This window comes from Hypomesus transpacificus, unplaced genomic scaffold (assembly GCF_021917145.1).
Source record: "Hypomesus transpacificus isolate Combined female unplaced genomic scaffold, fHypTra1 scaffold_96, whole genome shotgun sequence".
In the NCBI taxonomy this organism is placed as follows: Eukaryota; Metazoa; Chordata; class Actinopteri; order Osmeriformes; family Osmeridae; genus Hypomesus; species Hypomesus transpacificus.
Window position 1 is genome coordinate 651176 of NW_025814044.1, and position 23320 is coordinate 674495.

General features: G+C 43.2%; 1 protein-coding gene across 1 annotated transcript in view; it reads left to right on the forward strand.

Annotated features, from left to right (window-relative positions):
- clcn2a (chloride channel, voltage-sensitive 2a) overlaps window positions 1-23320 on the forward strand; it is a 142493-nt gene that overhangs the window by 108235 nt on the left and 10938 nt on the right. The window contains exons 6-24 of the mRNA XM_047018187.1: window positions 137-247; window positions 740-763; window positions 1212-1290; window positions 1373-1498; window positions 1631-1715; window positions 1983-2084; window positions 2299-2401; window positions 3197-3352; window positions 3524-3593; window positions 4132-4242; window positions 10558-10771; window positions 10977-11110; window positions 11438-11670; window positions 11831-11939; window positions 12033-12079; window positions 12748-12816; window positions 17097-17135; window positions 17766-17870; window positions 18386-18472. Coding sequence (XP_046874143.1) covers window positions 137-247; window positions 740-763; window positions 1212-1290; window positions 1373-1498; window positions 1631-1715; window positions 1983-2084; window positions 2299-2401; window positions 3197-3352; window positions 3524-3593; window positions 4132-4242; window positions 10558-10771; window positions 10977-11110; window positions 11438-11670; window positions 11831-11939; window positions 12033-12079; window positions 12748-12816; window positions 17097-17135; window positions 17766-17870; window positions 18386-18472 — 2004 coding nt within the window. The remainder of the gene's footprint in view (window positions 1-136; window positions 248-739; window positions 764-1211; window positions 1291-1372; window positions 1499-1630; window positions 1716-1982; window positions 2085-2298; window positions 2402-3196; window positions 3353-3523; window positions 3594-4131; window positions 4243-10557; window positions 10772-10976; window positions 11111-11437; window positions 11671-11830; window positions 11940-12032; window positions 12080-12747; window positions 12817-17096; window positions 17136-17765; window positions 17871-18385; window positions 18473-23320) is intronic.

Below are 23320 nucleotides of genomic sequence, written 5' to 3' on the forward strand. Positions count from 1 at the left end.
ATATGCTTACGTTTTCCTCCTCAAATTGCAGTGTAAAACCCCTTTGCAGTACACAGCATAGGAAAGGCCACAGATTATCCAGTGTTTCCTCCCAGCTTCCCAGCCACATGTGGATCCATCTCTCTGTGTTTCTCAGGGCCCCTTTGTCCATGTAGCCAGCTTGTGTGCAGCCCTCCTGAGCAAATTCATGGCTGCTCTGTTTGGGGGCATCTACATGGTAAGCGCCTCCCCTACTCATAAACACATGGTACACACACATACACACACTCTGATACGCACATTGTCGTAGTTTTTGATGATCTCCCCTTCCTGCCATCTCCTAGGACATACTCTCACCCCCACTCACCTGTGCATGATCACGGGCCTCCTTTATTTCCCTCCACCCCTCCTTGGCAGTCTCCCCTGGCTGCCACTCGGTCCCACCAGAAGCAGAGCTCTCTCTGCCAGCAACACCACCCAGGATGATCAGCAGAACGAGGAGTGGGAGAGAGCTTTGTCAGAGTGACAGAACTCTGGATTAGAGTTATCAGAGTTCATGAGCATTCAGTCATATCACTCAAACTGTTCGAATCCCTTGCAAATTATATAATAAAGACCAGTTCACCTCCACAGTGTGCTGCATAGTAATGTTCTGTTGATATGCCAGTGGAGTGATACAATAAAGTGCGGATGTTTATTTCTTGTAATGAACTCATAGATACTCACTCATATTTCTGTCTTTTCACACTTACTGCTTAAGGAAGAGCCCTTTGAGGGGAACAAGGTAGGAGTGTATGTGTCAGGGAGAGCGTTCCAGTGTCTGCCACACGCTCATCTGTATTTGTGACACGTGGTGTAAGAACCATTTCATCTATAATTAGCATTTTCTGTTCAAATATTTTGTTCTATTCTAATCAAATCATGTTTTATAAACAAAAACAATTACGCTACTTCCTTGCACGAATCCATTTTTATCTTACTATGTATACTGTCATGCTGTCCTTATATGTTATCCTACCCATTTGATCAATACATCTATTGTGGACTGTCAATCAACAATACCACTGGCATTCAGACAAATGTCACTCTTCCTTGCTGTGATCCTATCATATTCATCCAGAAGCCTGCAATGACACCAGCAACGTTTTTTAATGCACTGTGGTACGTACCTTTGTGTGTGTGTTTCTGCGTGCCTGTGTATGTTTTTGTCGTACGCATGCCTTTCTCTTCAGAATGAGTTGAGAAACACTGAGATGTTGTCCGCTGCGTGTGCGGTGGGTGTGGGCTGCTGCTTTGCTGCCCCAATTGGAGGTAAGGGAACAGGCTTGGTCACAACGTGTTGACACCACAAAATTAGAGGTCTGTCATTCTGCAAAGTAAGTGTGTGTTGCAGGTGTGCTCTTCAGCATTGAGGTCACCTCAACGTTTTTTGCTGTGAGGAACTACTGGAGAGGGTTTTTTGCTGCCACCTTCAGTGCTTTCATCTTCAGGGTGCTCGCAGTTTGGAACCAGGATGAAGGTGTGTTTCATGTGTGTTTGTGTGTGTTGGCATGTACCAATGTATGCGCTTCTGTCTGTGTTGCTTTTTTGTGTGGGTGTTTGTAGGTGAGCAGTGTTAACTGAATCTCCCCCTTAATTCTCTACCTGTCAGAGACCATCACTGCCCTCTTCAAGACACGCTTCCGTTTAGACTTCCCCTTTGACCTCCAGGAGCTGCCAGCATTTGCCATCCTGGGGTCTGTTTTCCAGCTTGTCCTAAGTTATGTGTGTGTTCCTGTCTTTGTGATCCTGTGTGTGTCCATCTCTGCATTTGTATGTGTGCCCCTGTCTTTGTCTGTTTCTGTGTGTATAATTTCCATGTGTGTCACAGTTACTCCTCTGTAGTCCCAGGGACTCTGACCATGATACCAGTTGCTTGTTGAGAGCTCTTTTCTGGGAGGTTCTGGGTCGCAGATGCTAGCAGCTCTGTGTGTAACGCTGTCCCATATGATGGTACTGTTTAGGATCACCTGTGGATTTGGTGGAGCTCTCTTTGTCTACCTGAACAGACTTATCGTTGAGTGTATGAGGAAGCAGAAAACCATCAACAAGTTCCTCCTGAGGAAGTGAGTCTCCAGTCTTGACAAACACTCACACACAAAGGCTGTATTTTACATGCAGACATTATACACAAACACACACACACACACACACAAAGAGCATACTTTAACACACAAGCATACACAGATATACTTACAGGCACATATAGTATGTTGGTCATACAAACACACTTATTCTGTCCTATCAGAGTCTCAAGTACACCTATTAATGAGCCTACAGTCCATCTCTACCTATCAGGCGACTGGTGTACCCGGCCATGGTCACTTTACTGGTGTCCACCCTCACCTTCCCTCCAGGCTTCGGACAGTTCATGGCCGGACAGGTCAGACTGCATCTTATCTTCAGCATATTGTGTTTTATGAACTATTTATATGAGTGTGTGTACTCTCAAATATTATGTACTTCATATCACTACACTGTAAGTCAGTGGACAATGGACAGAGTGTATTAAGGGTATGTTTTCGTAGAATTGAGATACTTGTAGCTTTGTCATTCAGATCTAGGTCAGTATTTTGATAGCCCTCAAATCTGCCTGGAATGGGTTAAGTGGGTTGGATTTGCATTTGTGGGATCATTGGTTCCATTGTGCCAGCCAGGATCCGTCAATTACATTCCTATAATATTCACATCATAAATGATCACATTTCTTTTTTTTTTCATTTATCAGAATAGAGTGTATCTAATGCAAGATACAATTAGTGCTTCTAAAAAGTACAGTCGAAGATGAAGAATCCAAAGGGCATAGTTTGAACAGTATGTAGAGCCAAGGAGCAGCCTATATATACTAGGCACAGTGTACGGAGTCAGATGGCTGAGCAGTTAGGGAATTGGGCTATTAATCAGAAGGTTCCCGGCCATGCGAAATGTCGTTGTGTCCTTGGGCTAGGTAGTTCACCCCACTTGCCTTGGGGGAATGTCCCTGTACTTACTATAAGTCGCTCTGGATAAGAGCGTCTGCTAAATGACTACATGTAAATGCAAGGGAACCATATCTCAGCTAGCAGACATGGTGAATCTCAGCCCTGGGCCTTATACTGTGGGTTCATGGTCTGGAGTCTTAGGTTGTAGATCCCCCCCCTCCAAAACCCTCCTTTCCTGTATGTCATCCATCACTCAGCTGACGCAGCACGAATCACTGGTGGCTTTGTTCGACAACCGCACCTGGTCCCGTCAGGGCATGGCCGAGGAGTTTGACTACATCAGTCACTCCCATGCTTGGAAACACCCGCAGGTCAACGTCTTCATCACACTTATCCTCTTTATCATCATGAAGGTAGGTCTGGTCATTGGCTGTGGATGTCTGCATGTGTGCATGTATGTGTGTATATGCGTGCTTGCGTCTGTTTGACAATACAAGTGCGTAGTTGTTTTAAGTGCAAGCTATGTTGATTTGGGATATGCACATGCTGTGTGTATTTTATGAGAGTGATTTCTGTCTTTTTAGTTCTGGATGTCTGCTGTGGCTACCACAATGCCAGTGCCATGTGGGGCATTTATGCCAGTTTTCCTCATTGGTAGGTGATGACTTGTAAAGTGTGTGAGAAACATATAAATTGGATATGCCCAGAGCCACTCTGGTCTGCCATAACCAATCACTAGGGTTCGCCTTAGCCAATTCCTTCACCACTACTGTAACAGAGCTAGCTGCCGTAGCTGGAAAATCAAACTGTTCCCGAACCCCGTGGGGAGGAGGGCCACAACATCATGGCCACCAACAAATCTCAGCAAAACTTGTTCTTGCTCCGGCTTAAGTTTATAGATATTCGGCAGTGTTGCCACAACGGACCGAATGGCTTCGCTCGCATCTTTCTCCGCCTCCATTACGGAACACAAACTAGCGCACAACATCAACGTCATCGTTCTCAGCCACTCCCTCTGTTCGCTGATTCGCCGGTAGAAAATCAACCCAAAAAATCTGACTTCCGTACCGAATGGCCAGACCTAGAACAGAAGCAAAATCCAAATTCAGTGGAAGTACGTAGGAGGGCAGAGCCAGGCTAAGGGTGATCTGCATTTCCAATGAATATGTGTGCGTGCTTGTGTGTTGGGCAGGTGCGGCTTTTGGTCGTCTTGTTGGAGAGACCATGGCTGCCATGTTCCCCGATGGCATACATGCAGACGGAAGCGTGTATCCCATTGTTCCTGGTGGTTATGCCGTAGTAGGTGAGTAACTTGCGTGGACCTCAGTTGCTCTAAAACTTCCCATTTGTAAACCTGAATAATATATATTTTGATTCTGACTCATGGTCAGATTTGGGCTCAATTCCTGACTTTACGTCACCATAACTTCCATCGTGGGACTGTATAATTGAATTATTGAAATTACAGGCAGCTCAGTTATGAAGCCATTGTAATCAAGTGCCGCCAAGTCACCATCCGATGCATCCTCGATAAAAGGGTGTTCCGGGTATTTTTGGCGTTCGTGGTGACTTGTGTTCTTTGGATTGTAACCGTACTTGGCAATGAAATATGAAATATATCCAACTTTGACCTGTTGATGGCTCTATAGTGCTCAGGTATGACAAATTAAACTTTGTGATTTGGACCAGGAGACTGTCCCCAATGAGTGTGCCAAAATTCACATCTTTGGACCAAGCTCTTATGGGGGCTGCCATAGACACCCATGGCGGAAGAATAATAATAATAAATATAGCTGCAAGCAGCAATGGAGGGGCCAAGCAGTCCAGAGCAGGACAAGGCCTCCATAGCACAAATGAGGCATGCACACCAAGTTTCAGAAGAATTGGAGCAATGGGGTGGAAATGCAATCACTTTGAAAATTTGACTTTTGGGCGTGGCCTGTGGCGCCCCTTATGGTCCGATGTGGCCCATATTTGGTGTGGGGGTACCCACTTGGATGTAGTATCAATGTGCCAAATTAGAAAATGTAGGACAAGGGGACTTTTTGAGATATTTGGGCGCAAGGAGAAGAAAAATTCTAATAAATATAGCTTCAAGCAGCGATGCGGGTTCCTCCGCAAAATATTATAAACATGTACACTGTAGAAGATCGAGAGTTGGACAACAAAAGAGCAAAACTACTTCATGTTTGGCCAACAACAATAGGCTGAATGGGGATTTGAAGTCATGAGCATAAGGTTACAAGTCAGTCTCTATTCTCTCTGCTACACACCAACTGTTGAGATTGTATGAATAGAAAGGGCAGAGTATTAGCTTTGGTCAGCTTTGGGACAAAGGTTAGGAATTTCAAGGTGAAATTGTATGAATTTGTGCAGGGTATTTCAGAATGATGTCATCCTGTTTAACTAAACAGATAATCAAAATTATGACAGGCCAAAATATAATGGCTGGATGCCAACCTAATACTTTATACTTTACAGGTCACCATCCCAGCCCATTGAGCTATTCTCTCAGTGTTGAATATTGTCATGTTCAGTTACTGTATTAAAAAGTAAGCTGTTTCTCCTGTAAGCGTGGTTAGATTCAGCCAAAGTTGAAACTGCTTGTACATTTCCTATAAAAATGGGACATCAGGATGACTCGGTTGCTGCTGTAAAGAATAACTTACTTATAGTTTTTATAAAAGGTTGTTTGGAGTGCCAGAACTTGTCATGGAAGGGAATTTCAAATCATGCCTAGCATCAGTGGGGATGTGTCCTGGCTTAGGTTACTAAAATGAATTTGTGCAACAGACAAGGGATCCACCTGAACAATCAATTTACTTCATTAGAGATAACCGTTAACCTTATCTCTACCATGCGTGGACTACAAGTGCATTTAGTCATTTTAGCAGACGCTCTTATCCAGAGCGACTTACAGTAAGTACAGGGATATCATCCCCGAGGCAAGTAGGATGAAGTGCCTTGCCCAAGGACACAACGTCATTTGGCAAGGGCGGAATCGAATCAACCACCCTCTGATTAACAGCCTGACTCCCTAACGGCTCAGCCATCTGACCTCCAGTAGCTAGCTACTGTGGTGAACCTGGCTTGTTTTGCAGTGGTTTACACAGTCTCGCTAAACAGACGATTGGAGTGTTGTGATGGGCTCAAATAAACATGCATTGCTATGTTTTACAACCGGAGGATGTATCGGAAGACTAGAAACCGTTTTGTCAGAATAAAAAATAAAAAACTATGCCTCTGACTGGTTTTGAACCTACAACCCTTTGCTTACCAGCACAACATCTCAGCCAATTAAGCAATTCCCAGGCATGGAATACACAAAGATCAATAACTGGATAATAAAAAAAGCTGTTACTCCAATGGCGAGCATTGTTAGATTTGGTCCAAGTTCAAACAGCTGTAATTCAGTTATATTTTGACATATCAGGGTAAAACTTTGCATGGTACTTCAGAGGCATGTCACCTTAAAGCTTATTAGGTTTGAACCATCCTTCAAAAATACATTTGATTTAGTGACACAAACATATTGAGGCAATGTGTACATTTACATAAATACATCCATTTCAGCCATTTTGTACTTCATTCAATTGCCTTAAGTAACATTTTTAAACACGCCAATAATACATATCCGTAAGAAATTTTAAGTCAATTAGACCTTTGGTTCAAGAGAAGAGGAATTTTTCCCATGTTTTCCCAAATTATCACTGTACAGGAAAATCCATCATGGCGGACCTTATGGGTCTTTAAGGGTTTTTTGTTCCTCATGAAATATCAGGCATGCACACCAAGTTTCAGAAGAATTGGAGCAATAAGGTGGAAATGCAATCACTTTGAAAATTTGACTTTTGGGCGTGGCCTGTGGCGCCCCCTATGGTCCGATGTGGCCCATATTTGGTGTGGGGGTACCCACTTGGATGTAGTATCAATGTGCTAAATTAGAAAATTTATGACAAGGGACTTTTTGAGATATTGGGGCGCATGGAGAAGAAAAATAATAAGAATACCAACAATAACAATAGGTTCCCTCCTACCGGAGGAACCTAATAATAAGAATACCAACAATAACAATAGGTTCCCTCCTACCGGAGGAACCTACTAATAATAAGAATACCAACAATAACAATAGGTTCCCTCCTCGGGGAAGGAACCTAATAAGAATACCAACAATAACAATAGGTTCTCTCCTACCGGAGGAACCTAATAATAAGAATACCAACAATAACAATAGGTTCTCTCCTACCGGAGGAACCTAATAATAAGAATACTAACAATAACAATAGGTTCCCTCCTACCGGAGGAACCTAAATATAGCTGCAAGCAGCGATGCGGGTTCCTCCGCAAAATGGCAAAATATCATAAACATGTACACTGCAGAATATCGAGACTTGGACAACAAGAGAGCAAAACAACTGCATGTTTGGCCCAAAACAATTCCAAAGTCTCAGTCAATGCACAACTAACTAGAGTCATGTGGCCAACTGGGCTAGGGCAGCGTTCATATTCAGCTCCTTGGAAAATAGCCAGCGACGGATTAGCAGCCGACTCTCTGGTCCCGTTAAATTACACAACATACACAATCAGGGTGACCAACCAGATTATATTAACTAACCAACAATAACATTATAAACATCTAACTGAACGAACACAACAACTAAAATCCCTCGCAAGGCTGTTGTAACCAAACTATTTTCCAGAAGTCTTTGCGTTTTTGGACATGCCGCACTGCATGCTGGGTACCCAAGGGTGCTGACGCTGATTATCTGGCAGTGCTCCGACTGCGTGATATGAGTATTAGTTTTTTGTCAGCTTTGGGACAAAGGTTAAGAAACGGTTGACATTTCAAGGTTAAATTGCATGAAATTGTGCATGGTATTTCAGAAAGATGCCTGTTTAACTAAACAAGTAATCAAAATTATGACAGGCCAAAAGACTGTGCTTGGATTCGAACCTGTGACCTTATGCTTTGCAGTACAACGTTTCAACCCATGGAGCTGCCCGCAAAGCTGAGAAATACTGGTCAGTTTCTGTAAAAAAAAAAACAGCTGTATATCCCGTAGCATGGCTTGTTCAATTCGGCCAAAGCTTAAACAGCTGTAATTCAATGATCTTTTGACATATCAAGGTGAAATTGCGCATGGTACTTCAGAACGATGTTATCCTGTTTAACTAAACATATATTCAAATTTAAGACAGACTCAGTGTGGCTGGATTCGAACCTACGACCTTATCCAGCTCGTTGAGCTATTCTCAGTGTTGAGTATTGGCATGTTCAGTAACTGTACAAAAAAAAGCTTTTTCTCCAATGGTGAGCATTGTCAGATTTGGTCCAAGTTCAAACAGCTGTAATTCAGTCATATTTTGACATATCAAGGTGAAATTGTTATGGTACTTCAGGGACGTGTCACCTTAAAGTCTATTTGGTTTGAAAACCCATCATTCAAAATGACATTTGATTTAGTGACACAAACATATTGAGGCAATGTGGACATTTATATAAATACACCCCTTTCAGCCATTTTGTATTTTATTCAATTGCTATAAGTAACGTTTTTAAATACGTCAATGATACATATCTCTACAAAATCTCAAGTTAATTAGACCTTTGGTTCAAAAGAAGAGGTATTTTGAAGGTTTTCCCAAATTATCACTGTACAGGAAAATAGATGAGGCGGACCTTATGAGAAAATGCGCTCGGCTACACCGCCGGCAGTTCCCAAATTGATCTCACGGTACTTTGATGGCTACGTCACAGTGGCCTAGCTTCGGCGCCGTCTCAAGTCAGACAAGAAGTCTAACCAGAATTCACTGTTTCAAGTCAGCCGCCTACAGCCGGCTGCAGCACTGCTTGAAGTCAGTCAATGTCGAACGCCACTAAAGATACAGACCAGAGCTAAAAAAGGCGGTCCCCGGACTGACGTCAGTCCGGTGGCTTTGTTGAATAGCTAGCGTTTTACAGCAAAAAAAAGTCATTTTGAGATTTGCATAGGAAATGGGGTGTCAATGGACTTTGTGCATTGGACTTTTATGCATTTAGCAGACGCTTTTATCCCAAGCGACTATTTTACCCACCGAACTGTCATTCAACTATGACAAGGTAAAATCAGTTTTGCAATCAATCGCTCCTTTAAAGTGCACATCTTTATGCAATACAGGTTCCTGATTGTTCATTATTATCCAGAGCGGCTTACTATAAATAATGTGTGCGACCAAATCATGTTTTGCGCCATTAACTGAAAAAGTTAGTAGCGCAAGTGCCACCAGTGGAAAAGGTTAGTGTACAGCCCTGAATTACCACCTTTCATTAGAGATAACAATTTTGACAAACAATACATTTTAATCCTATTTGACCTAGGGATAGATTTGAGATAGGGACCGAGGTAAAACGCTGCTTCAGCCCAACGAAGGCACGATCAGCACAGGGAGTCCAGGCAAAGTGTACCTTGGTGGAGGTCAGAGCCGTGAGGGGGGCAGCAACAGAGCTGTATCCACGGATGAACTTCTGGAAGAAGTTAGCGAACCCCAGGAAATGTTGCAGCTCGACCCTGGATGTTGGTTGCGGCCAATCCACCACTGCACCGACCTTCATGGGGTCCATCCGAATGTTGCCTGCCTCGACGATGTAACCCAGGAAGGAGATGGTGAAACGATGGAATTCACATTTCTCGGCTTTCACGAACAGTTGGTTTTCAAGGAGGCGCTGGAGAACCTGGCGGACATGGGAGACATGGTTGCAAACAGTCCGAAAAAATCAGGATGTCGTCCAAGTAAACAAAAACAAAGTGGTTCAAAATGTCCCGGAGCACGTCGTTCACCAAATGCTGAAACACTGCAGGAGCATTGGTGAGACCAAACGGTATGACCAGGTATTCACAGAGACCGCTGGCCGTCTTGAACCCGGTATTCCACTCGTCCCCTTCCTTAATGCGCACCAGGTGGTATGCGTTGTGCAGATCCAGTTTGGTGAAAACAACAGCCCCCTGGAGGAGCTCAAAGGCAGAGGAGACCAGAGGGAGTGGATATCGATTCTTCACCGTAATGTCGTTCAGGCCCCTGTAATCAACACATGGGCAAAGGGTTCCCTCCTTCTTCAGGGTGTCTACAGGTATAAACAAGTTAAATTTAAGACTTTTTAAGACCTTTTAATACCACTTCTAAATGAAATTTAAGACCAAACTTACAATGGAAATACAAATCAAAAGTGGAAATATACAGTAATCTTTCCAAATAAACACACTGATGTCTGTTAATGAAGTTATGAGAAATTGTTGGTGATTGCGTTCACATCAACTCTAGACTATGGGAAGCCGTTGAAGGAAAGTACTATAAGCACACGCGATGGTATAAATCACATCTTAACATAGCAACAGGAGAAAACGTCATGGTTGCGCGCGAAAGGGAGAATAGGGGAACTGAATTCTCACCGGGCTGCATGTAGCAGAGCACGGGTGTGACATCACACGCAGGTCCGCTTTTCTTGAAGACACTAGCCTGCAGCTTTTATCGCTGAGGTTCAACTGCCTGTTTCAGTGCATAAAACTACGGGGTTTTCTTAATGCCGGTATCGTATATTGATATATATATATTGATATTGTTTTTATCTTCTTCTCCACAGGTGCTGCGGCCCTGTCTGGGGCAGTTACACACACCGTGTCTACGGCTGTCATTGTGTTTGAACTGACCGGTCAGATCTCTCACATCCTTCCTGTGATGATCGCTGTGATCCTGGCCAACGCAGTGGCCCAGTCCCTTCAGCCCTCACTTTACGACTCTATCATCAGGATTAAGAAGCTACCCTACCTCCCTGAGTTGGGCATGGGACACCACGAGTGAGTTTGGATGGACTGATGGATGGGTTGATGGTTGGGTAGATAGACAGATTTGCATTTACCTGCCCAATCTTCCTTTCTTCCTTCTCCTTTTCCTTTGTCGTTTGCAATTCTTTCTCCCTTCACTTCTCCTATCGCCTCCCTCTCATCTCCCTTTACTTTCTTACTTGTACCTTATTCCCTTTTCTCGCCATCTTTATATTAGGAAGTATAATATTCGTGTGGAGGACATTATGGTTCGTGATGTGCGTTACATCACTCTCTCCTCCACCTACCGAGACTTGCAAGAAGTTCTGCTGACTGGACAACTCAAAACACTGGCCTTGGTTGAGTCCACAGGTGAGAGTGAGTATATGTGTGCGTGTGTATACTGTAGTTGGCTGTTTTCCCAGGGTGCATCACTCACTCCATGACATACACCTTCTCTCTCCTCCCCTCTCTAGTATAATCTTTTTCACCTTCAGTTTATGTCTCTATGTCCAATCCTTTCTCCCCTTATACTGTTTCTCAACTCTCTCTTCACTCCTTGTCTACTCCTTTCTTTCCCTTTCACCCAATTCTCCTTCTTCCCTATTCTCTTACTCTATACATTTCCCTCCACTTTCCCCTTCCTCTCTTTTTCTTGCCTCTACTCTCCTTCCAACCTTTCCTCCCTCTCTCCTCTAGACTCTATGATTTTGCTGGGTTCTATCGAGCGCTCCCAGCTCCAGTCCCTCCTTTCCCTCCAGTTGGGCCACCAGCGGCGTCTGGAGCGCCTCAGAGAGCTTTCCCAGAACAATGGCACCCATGACCACCTACCCAGCCTGGGCACTGATACGCCCCCCAGCCCGCCCTGCACCCACACCATTGACAACACCCATGCCCGCCAAGAGGTCCGCTTCCTGGTGAGCACCCAACAGGTGTGACGGGTACAGGGGTTGGGTTACATAAGACCTACAGAAGACCTTCTATGGACTGCTATAGAGTTACCCATAGCATATAGACGTATACATGCCATGCATGCAGATGTTTTATTAATTACTAACCTCTTGGTGGCATTGTTATGATGTTTCTATGTAGATCTCCACAGAAGAATCATCCTTCCTCCCGGCAGTCACCAACTCCCAGCTCCCTCTCAAGTCTGCACTGAAAACAGTGTCTGCCATAAGTGACACTGAGACCCCTGAAAGTAAGCAATCTCTCATACTCATATATTGGCACATTTGATGTGTGTATAAATCATATGCAAACCAACACTTGACTTTTTAATATTATCTCTCAGGTCCTCAGACTCTATCCTGTGTTGAAGCAGAGAAAGAGCTGCTTGAGGTGAGAGAAACTGCCTTCCACACACATACACACACAAATACATGCTTATATACTTACACCAACTGAGCAGAAAGGAAGTCCCAGGTCCCTGGACTTTTGGGACTCTGCAACCACCCATCCTCAGTGCTGACTAGTGAACTCAGACTTAATCACAGACTTCCTGGTCCCTCTCAGTTTCAGAATCTTGTCACTTTGACATTGTGGCAGTGTCGTGGTGGCACTTCATTCTCCTCCCCTTCTACCATTTAAAAACTAGCTTTACCAGTATTTAGCCTTTTCATTGCTGCAACGCAACATTGCTCCAATGATGGTAACTCATCCGTTCTCTCTCTCTCTCTCTCTCTCTCTCTCTCTCTCTCTCTCTCTCTCTCTCTCAAGCAGTAGAAAAGTCTAACAAAGATCTGGCTTTGCAATAAGGTGGTTTCAAGGTTGAGCGATAGCACCCCTCTTCGACAAATATTGCAGAAATGTTTTGCATAGCGTTTGTCTCTTTTCTCCCCAGCCATAACACAGGCCTGGCTTGTTTCCAGTGGGGGAAGGTTTAATCAAGGTTATTTGGTAGTTTGTTTCCTAATAATACTTAAAGCTATGTTCAGGTTGTGTTAAGATTATGTTAAGGCTGTTATGGTTGTGTTAACGTTGTGATCCCTTCTCTCCCTGGCTGTCAGAGCTCTGCTGGGCCAGTGGCTCCTGAGAGCAGGAGGCCCAAGCCAAAGCGAGTGAAGATTTCCATGGCGGTAAGATTGTCTGCCGCATAGAGACTGTTGCTAAGTAACCGTTGCCTAGTGAACCAGCAAGCTGCAAGTGCCAGACCACATTTGTTGGGCAAGTTATCAACCAAAATATTATACAATGGCTTTCTAGTTTCCTTTGTAGAGAGAAAGATAGAAGAGATCCAGAGTGAGAGAGACGGTAAAGAGAAAGAGAGGGCAGAGTTGTTCTTGCATGGCTTTGAAGGAGCGATTGATTGCCAAACCGATTTTACCTTGTCATAGTTGAAAAATAACAGTTTGGTGTGTAAAATAGACACAGTGAACCTCAAAGTCCATTGATGCCTCTTTCTTATGCAAATCTCACAATTTGTAACTGCTGCTGTGAAACTAGGTTTAAAAAAAATCCCCCGCTGTGATGTCCCAACGGGGCTCCACCTTTTTTGTCTCTTTGTCACGGCCCAACATTTACCTGCAGACCAGCCCACCGGTGTTGTAGCCCAGGAACATAAATGGAGGTCGCGTAGATCTCAGACACTAGTTTATCTGCGCACTGCTCTGTGTAGCCTACTTCTACGGGAATTGAAAGAAGAAAGTTTTCTATGTTTTTCTAAGGATATTGAAAATGGACCACGGTCGTTATTGCAGTGTTCCAGGCTGTCCAGGGAATGCTGACAGTCATAATCTTCCCACGGAACCAAACACTCGACGGGCATGGCTGATGTTTGTCTATGAGAAGATCCCTATTTGAAAGAACTGGAGAAAGGCAGGTGCTAGATACAGGATATGTTAGCATTGCTAATAACTGTTACCGACAAAATCATGCTACAGCTTGAGCCAGGTTCGAGAATCAAAAAAAAAATATTGTGTGAGATAGTTTTGTAAATGTTGACTGGAGTTAATAGAATAAAGACGACCGGAAGAGTCTGAAGTCAAACACGAAATGCAATACCACCTACATCCACCGGGGCCGTTGCTTCAAGCCGAGGGGCGAGGGGTGGGGGCTTGGCCGAGGGGTGGGGGCTTTCCGAAGCAACAAGCTATTTGACACAATTGTGTCGAGAAAGTATCGCTTTTTCGAAGCGTTCGATACATCTTCTCCATAGGGACATCTGCTGGTCAGTTTATGGTATGGCGACTGTATCGAGTGATCGAAGTAATCAAGTGACGTCAAGTCCTTGAGACGTCAGTCTCACAATCGTCATTGACAACTTGAGAAATAAAGGTTATGTGACAAAGTTTTCGATTTGCAATTGTCAAAAATATGTTAGCATATATCTTGTTGTATTATAAACAACGTAACGTCCTTGCTACTTTATGTTCATAACTTTTATCTTTAGGTTCTTAAATTATTAGTTACACTACCCAGACAGCATTTACATCTGTGCCAGATCCGTTTTCGAATCAGCAGATTCGCGCAGCAGTCGCACTCACAATGCAGATCTGCACCAAATGTGGGCCAGACCTCTATAGCAATTCTCGCTGTGACATTCCGTCCGGCGGGTGCGGCGCCGATCCGGGGCAGCAGCGCAGACCAGACGCGCCACAACTGAATCGACGTCCGCCCGGCGGGTGTGGGCCGGATCAGAGCCATATACAAATATGATAAAAAGTATTTTTCTATGGCTCTGGGCCGGATCCACGGCAGCTACGCAGACCAGACGCGCCACAACTGAATCGAGTCCGCACGGCGGGTGTGGGCCGGTTCAGAGCCATATACAAATATGATAAAAAGTATTTTTCTATGGCTCTGGGCCGGATCCGCGGCAGCTACGCAGACCAGACGCGCCACAACTGAATCGAGTCCGCACGGCGGGTGTGGGCCGGATCCGCGGGAGTTACGCAGGCCAGACGCGCCACAACTAACGGAACACTTTTCCCCCGCATAAACCTGCCACTCTATCTGACTGCAGAGTGGGAGACCGCAGGCTGCAACGTCGTTGTGATTGTTGTGATTTATGATTGTTGGTGAGTGCATTATTAGTAGGCCTGGTATTGAAGTCATGTTAGTCTGTTAAATATTTATTTTAAACATAAAAGTTTACAAACTTATAGTTTACACCACATTATCCTGACAACCTCAGACGTAGCTTACGTGCTAGACAAGCTAGTAGCATAGCTACGGTTAGCTGGTACAGCAGGTTCTTTTAAACATCCACAACTAATGTGAACATTAGGCCAAATCGGTTATCTTTGCTTATTATTTACAAACATGGCTGAATATCGTGTCCATTGTGTGTTAGCTGCAACATCGTAGACATGTTAGCGCTAGCCACTATACCCACTCTTTTGTCTGTAGCTAGCCTAGCTTCTAGTACTAATAGTACTAAACTGCTGTGATCGCTGCTAGCTACTGCTAGCACCGACTTCTCACGTCCAAATACATTTACTAGTTTGTACGTCAGTACCATATCTAAAGTTTTACTGTATTATACACAGTCTTCAACGTCAACACACTATGAAATAAAATTGAAATGAACTGGTACATAATCCCGTAACATGTTTTTTTATGCTGTAATGTTCTCTTGTGCCTGTTTAAAATTAAAATAAAACGTTTGAAAATTACAAATTGTGTGGGTATTTGTTTGGCCCTTAATTGTCTGATAGCCTAAGTATGAATCACAGACCAGGGCCAGATGAGCCACTGATATGAGTCGTGGAACTGGGCCAGATCCGCAGCACACATTAATAACTGTTCTGGGCCAGTTCTGGGCCAGATCTGTCTCTGATCCGTAATTCCGACCTGTTCCGGTATTGGGCCGTTGGAAAGGATGAGCCCGGTCCAGGTCCGTTTAGCGGATCTGCGCCAAATGCTAAAAATCTGGCCCAAACACATTTTGCTGTCTGGGTATCAACTCAACTCAGTATGGCCTAGTGGTAAGAACGCTGTCCCCCATTCAGACATGGTGAGATCGCATCCGGGCATGAATACAATATATGACAATATGATTATGGCTAGCGGAAAAGGTTTAGGAACATGCTTTTGCAACCGGGAAAGTGATGGCCACATGAAGGCTGGTAAAATTAGTAAAACTACTGGTGTACACAAGCACTACCTACCTACCTATCTCACATCTGTATCTATCTCTGTCTATCTTGCTCTAGCAATCTATCCGTATCTCTGGCTCTGTCAATTAATGTATTCTATAGCGTCCGTAAATAGGCCCATGTCTCCTCTCTATAACCTACGAATATTAGTGATTTCTGATGTATTTTTAAGCGTAATAGCGTAATAAAACGCTGTTTGTCTCAGATGCTCGTGTGACGTCACTTCAACAGGTGAATACGTGTGTTTTGCCCATTTGAAGCCACGCTCGACACGTTTGTGTCGGTACCAATTGTTTCGAAAGGTCGATACCGCTTCGCGTGCACGGTATCGAGCGTAACATCACTACTTGACAGGGATCTTCTAGGCTACGGTATAGACAATCAGCCATGCCCGTCTAGTCAATGTTAGCAAGTCTGTAGCTCATCTGCTTTTTATTAACTCTGATTTGCAAGGAATGGTAGATAGCGAAAACATATAGACTGTAGGCATGTAAACTAGCTAGTTTAGCTTTCTGACGCAAGAGCATAGGTAGAATGTGTGATGATTTAGCCTAGTTTATTGGCAATGGGGCTAACGTTATTTCATGTTCCTGACTGTGTTTCATTCAAATAAATAACCTGTGTTGTCATGTAAATCTATGATTCAAGATGCATGTTTGTCCAGATCTATTTTTCAGCAAGATAGCTAGAGCTAACTGAAGCTGAGTTGAATCACGATAGTTTGTTAGCTAAGCTGTGCGCAGCTCATCTAAATTATATATTCATGAGCATACCATAAAAGGAGAAAACCTAACGTTATTTCCCGGGAAAATGTCACTGGATGTATAAGGGGACATAGAACAGCACCCGGGGCATTGTCAGCTCAACCAATGTTACATACCCTATTCGGAGACCTTAAGGAACAGTGTGAAATACCCCCCCAAAAACAGTCAATCACCCCTTTGATGTTTTATTCTGTCAGATAGTGATCAAATAGTTGATCTATATTGATCCAGTAGTCTAATTTCGTTTATGATTATCTTTTGGGTTGGAAATCAAGTGAATGTTGTTCGAAGAACATCATTCAGACATGTTTTGGTTGGTGAATATTTTCTTTTAAGTTAATGACTTGCAGACCTACATGAACATTTATTTTACACGCTTTGGATTCTGGATGATTCTGAATGTGTATGTGAAACCCAGTGTTGGTGTGAGAACATTTGTTTGTGTGGTTCATCCAGGTGTGTTTGTGTTCCAACGTAGTCTTTGTCTGTTTTTAGGACCCACCTGAAGTTGAGGATGACATGACCACAACTGAGGTGAGACGTAAACCCTACCAGGTAACTGCATTGTCAGTCAATGTTAGGAATACTTCTATATGTGTCGCTGAGTTCCGGTCAGGCATAAGAAGTCCAGTTTCAACAGGCATCTTAATCCATAAGCAGTTGCTGTTCGTTTTTAAGTTGAAGTAGTTATGTACTTACACACTATTTTCTACCAACCATTCTGGTCAAAAACTGTAGCTGCTTGTACCTGTATCTGCAGGCACTCCCTACTCCCAAAGGTCTCCATTCTATTGGCAGGAGTTCATATTTGTGCACAGTAACCAGTATGTGCACAAGGTGCTATATACTGTAAATGTATATGTGTGCTCCCCATAGCAGTGATATAACCATATGCCATGGCCTGTTGTTAGCCATTGCTTGAATATACTATATGAGTATAGTCTTTTCATAATACTGTATACAGAATACAAGAAATACTGTTGATTATCCACTCATTTTGGCCAGAGGACAGTACCACTGACATGTACTATCTTGTCACTGCTACTAGAACTTCAACATTTAACGTAACTTTGGAAAATAGAATGTTGGGTTCTGGTGGATGCAGTACACAGACTGGGTGTGGACCTCTTCCATGTGAATGGACCTTTACACTTACTCACACAGATCGCAGAGTGGGAGGAGCAACAGCTAGAAGAGCCAGTCGATTTCAAAAACTGTAAGATTGACCCTGCCCCTTTTCAGCTGGTGGAGAGGACGTCTCTCCATAAGGTGAGTTGTTGTGCGTGTGTCTCTGTGTGAACAACTGTGTACACATCTCTCTACCAGTGTCTGGTAAAGGGACAGTTTACCCCAAAATCTGAATACATAGTTTTCCTCTTACTTGGAGTGCTATTTATCAATCTAGACTGTTTTGGTGCGCTATTTTTGCCAAGTTTTGGAGATATCAGTCATAGAGACGTCTGCCTTTTTTCAATTGAGCTAGTTGGCCCTAGGCTTTGTGGTGCTCAAAGAGTCCCTGAAAAAATATTTGAAAAACGTATTATTGCGTGTACTGTCCATTTCACCTGTCACATGATGGATGACATCAATCAATCAATATATTGCTATTGCTCTATGGTAGGGTCCTATTTAGAAAGGAGTTGTTCAGTCCGTGTCAAGCTTAATAATTTATATATCCCATATTATCTCACCCCTCTTTCTTTTACAACCGTGATTTGTGCTCCTCATTCTATCCTCAACTCTCGAATACTCTCAATCTGTTTATTCCTTTGCTTTCTTCCTAGACTCACACCATCTTCTCTCTCCTGGGTCTGGACCATGCCTATGTAACCAGTACTGGACGCCTTGTGGGAGTGGTTTCCCTTAAAGAGGTGTGGGCTCAACACACGCATTTACACACACACATACACACACAGACCCAGAGACTACATATTCATGTGTAGAATATATGCATTTAGGGTACATAAAAAGCTTAACAGCTTTGCAGGAAGAGGAAGTGCATGTCCTTTGTCGATAGATTACTCGTCTTCCGAATAAAAGTTCCCCCCGGAATAAAAGTACCCCCCGGACAAATCCTCAAAATCTGATAAAAGTACCCCCCGGAATAAAAGTACCCCCCAGAAAATTGCCAAATCAGCACGCAAACTGTGTCCATATGCTATCAAAATGTGTTACTACCAGTGTAAGTGCGCATCTTTTACTGTCACTTGCAATCAGGAATAGAAATGGACAGCAAATATACCATTGCTAGGAAAAAAACTTCAACAGTTGTAGTTTAGAAATACATAATCGTTGTTAGAAAATGTCAAAAAAGAGGCTGTTACAAATATATGGTTGTACTTTTCCTCAAAAACTTACAGTCAACATGACTGCACCATAACATGAAAACCACTGGACATACTTAGTTATTACAAAGTAAAAAAAGAGTCTGTCTAGTTACAAACATAGTACTATCACTTTTCCTAAAACAGCTTACAGTCAACATGACAACCACTACCAAATAAAGCATTGCTAGGAAAATACTTCAATGCCTGTAGCTTGGAAATACATAGTTACAAATCTGTCAAATAACAAACATGCCATGACTACTGGTATACCTCAACAAACTTATAGCAGACACGACTGCCGCGCAGCACAATTGTAGGTGCTGTGATATTTCTAATGACATCATCTCGCAGCACCTCATATTCCGCGTCTTGTGCGGCATACAATCCTGAACTTGCACCAGTACTAGTTATTCCTTCAAAGTATCTACTGTACTTGAGTTCGCAAAATATAAAAAAGTTAATACCCTGGGATTTGTATTTGACGATGAGAGGCTTGTTGTCTATATAGGTTGTGACTCTCATGCTGGTGTGCCGAATGGGAGTTATGTGAGTGTACAGTAGCTAGAGCTAACATCAGAGCCATAATAAGTGTGCTGTCAGATCGTAACTGGGAAGGGACTTTTGTTCTACAACTTTTTTTTTGAAACAGGAAGTGGTCCTCATGCCAGGAAATAGGAAGTGCAGGGTTACTTAAATGCAGGTAGTGTGTGTGTGAGGTTGGTAAAGCACACGGTGACTGCTAACGGTTGGTGAATTGGGGACTTGGCTTGCTGGGCATTTCCAGGGATGCTACTGGTAGGACAATGGGTTGACATTGTTATCTATTGATGTTTTTAACGATAAGCTATTGTGAAAGTGTGCTTAGGTGGGTTTAGTTAGTAATTGATATCTGACTGCTGTGTGCTCGTTAGTTCATGTTATGGCATGTTTATTGTAGAGTGGAAGTAGTGTTTGTGTGTAGTGTGTTGTTTGGTAAAACCATCTCGTGAGACTTATGAGTGCTGTATCTGTTGTGTTTGTTTCTTGTAAAGGTTTTCAAACTGAAAAGGTGTGGCGCACTGAAAATAAGTGTTTACACCAATGACTCATTTAAATAAATAGAAGAAGAATGAAGAAACCGCCTGAGTTGTTTCCATTTTTAACCCTGTTGATGACCAAGGCCCTTTTCAAGTTTGGGCTGAAACTAAGATCCCCTGATAACTTGACAATGAGGCTCTGGCTAACATTTACTAGCTTGCACTGACAACCAGTCATTAGCTAATGTAAGCTACTTGCCAGTAGCTAGCTAGCTAGCTAAGGTAAGTAACGCTTTCACATCAGAATACAAATGTATCTTCTCTTCCGAAAAAAATGCATGGAATATTCTAAAATTGTCTCGATTTTCCCCCCCAAAAAATTAACGTAGCGTCAAAAATAAGAATGTACCGGGTGTATTTTTCGGGTCAAATTTTTTTTACGTACCTGTACGTTTATTCGGAAGATGAGAGTAGTTTCATAAATGTCATTTAAAACTATTGCTGGGCCGACAGTACACCATATCTGAACGCCTTTGTCAGAAATATTAATCTATCAAGCACTGCACAGTCAGTCAACAAGTTTAAGAAAGCTTTATTGCTTGCGGCCGGCCCACAAGGAGACAAAAACATCACACGCCATTGTGCTACAAAGTTTGTCTGCTAGCATGTTGTGCTAGCTACCTATTTAAGCAGCCCCACTCTTTACAGTCATTGGTTAAGACAAAGGCATGCAAATTTCCCATGGCTCTTCTTCATGGCTCCTTGCATAGACCTGGCGCGCGTGCGTGCGTGTTTGAGTGTGTGGTTGTGTGCACTCTTTGACCCCTGTAAGCTTGACCATATGATTCACCCAACACAGATAAGGCCAGACATCTTTCATGGCCTCTCCAGTAAGAGAGTGTGGTCAGCCCAGGTCACCTTGTTCACATATGCCTTGTGTTACCCAAAGTTCAGATTTGGGGGTAGGCCTCTTTACACACAAGGAATGCTGAACACAGAATCATTCTTATACAAGATAAATGTGTTACATCTTCAATTTTTCCAACATATCCCTCCTGTTTATCCTGAATAACATTTGTTATTCCAAAACCACGCCTACACACAGTCAATACAATCATAAATACATCAAATCAAAATAACTAATAAAAAAAAAGGAAAACATTCAATAAGACTATACAGCATTATAGTCTAGTAGTGTGAATGCTTGGACATGACGGAAGCCCATGGTATTGGGTAAAATCCGTCATCACGCAGCAGAATGGTCATTTGACGTCTGATGCATCCACCGGCAGACCTGGATCTCAGATCTCCTTAACCACACAAAATCAAATAGAAACAAAGATTGCAACAAAGAAATGAATACAGAAATTATCAGGATATAAGAACCTGCCTACTTGTTGTCAACATGGTCATCTCTAAAACCATCAAACATTCAATAAACTGTCAGTCAGGTTATTCTAAGACGGTACAGTGATAGTTGAACCCAAGCCCTGATGTCAAAGCTCCTCTTCAAGTCAGACGATAAGCAGGTAGGACAATGGGTTGATAATGTTATTTGTTGATGTTTTTAATGATAAGCTATTGTGAAAGTGTGCTTAGGTGGGTTTAGTTAGTAATTGATATCTGACTGCTGTGTGCTCGTTAGTTCATGTAATGGCTTGTTTATTGTAGAGTGGGAGTAGTGTTTGTGTGAAGTGTGTTGTTTGGTGAAACCATCTCGTGAGACTTATGAGTGCTATATCTGTTGTTTGTTTCTTGTAAAGGTTTTCAACCTGAAAAGTTGTGGCGCACTGAAAATAAGTGTTTACACCAATGACTCATTTAAATAAATAGAAGAAGAATGAAGAAACCGCCTGAGTTGTTTACATTTTTAACCCTGTTGATGACCAAGGCCCTTTTCAAGTTTGGGTAGAAACTAAGATCCCCTAATAACTTGACAGTTGAAAACCAACGCTGATTGTTAACCAAAGAGCTGCATCAAGACTAGAAGAGTAACGGCTTCAGTGAGTCCAGAGTGTGGATGCAGAGGAGAGTCGCTAGACAGCAAGGCTATTTAAGAGGAAATAAATCATCACGTTCAAGATGGCAGCCGAAGCTCTCGGCGAAACACTGGATCAGCTGAAGAAATACAGGACGATCGCGAAGTCCTCCTTCACCAAGCAAGCTAACTATCTCAGTCGGAAAGCAGGCTATTTAACTGATTTGGAACTCAGACAAGGATTTGCAAAGCTCTCTGCCGATTTCAAGGAAAGTTATTGAGGCCAACGATGACTATAGGACTGGGTTCGAAGCAGAGCTAGCAGCCGAAGAAGATGGTGAAGATGATGTGCTAAGTCTGGAGCAAGAGGCAGACCTAAGAAAATGCGCCAGTGAATGTGAGCAAAAGTTCAATGATGTAAAGCAGATTGTTCAAGCCAACCTCTGGAGCAGATATGGATCAGAGACGCTAGAGTTTGCTTTTGAAGAAGCAGAAAAAGCCTGTAAGCGTACATATGGGCTACCTGTGGAAGGCAGCAACTGTGAAGGATTTGAGATCCATCATACTGTAGTGGGAAAGTTGATCAAAGAAACATCTGACGCATTCGCAGCCTGGGAGTCATGGATTCCTGCAGTAGAGGGAAGAGACTTTCAAAAGCGAAGCAGGGAGCTGAGAGTAGCTTACAATGAGCTAGACATGAGGAAAGGCGAGTTTGCCAGAGCACGGAGAATAGCTGTGGAGAAGCAAGGTACTGCCGTGAAACAAAAACACACTGGACCGACAATATCAGTAGTAAGAATTAAACCAACCAAACTGCCCACGTTTTGCGGCTGCAAAAGAGACTTCCACCGCTGGAGGACAGACTGGGAAAGCCTTAGAAGCAGGGAGAGCCAACCGGTTCGCCAGAGGTAAAAAAGATTCAGCTTCTTGATAGTGTGGAAGAAAAGATTGTGAAAGATCTCCGCTTGTCGACTTACAGCACAGCTGATGATGTCTTCAGAGTGCTGGCAAATAGGTATGGGAACAAATGTGCCATTGCTCTAGAAATTGTTGATGAACTTGAGAAGAGTCAGCCAGTCAGAGGAAATCAGCCGAGGAAAGTAGTAGACCTTATTCAGACCATTGGAAAAGCTCTCGCTGACCTCACAGACCTAGGAAGTACCGGCGCCATCAAAAACCCACTGGTGGTCAGGTCTTTAGAGAGCAAGCTTCCTGAGGGTTTGAAGAAGGACTGGCTGATGTTCATGGTGGATCCTAGCAATGATGTCACTGAAGATAAGCACTTCGACATGCTATTTGCTTTTCTGAAGAAGCAAGAGGAGATCTTCGAGAGGCTAGAGCACCTACAAATCACAGACAAGCCAGAGAGTTCAGACAAATCAGAAAGGACATTTAACA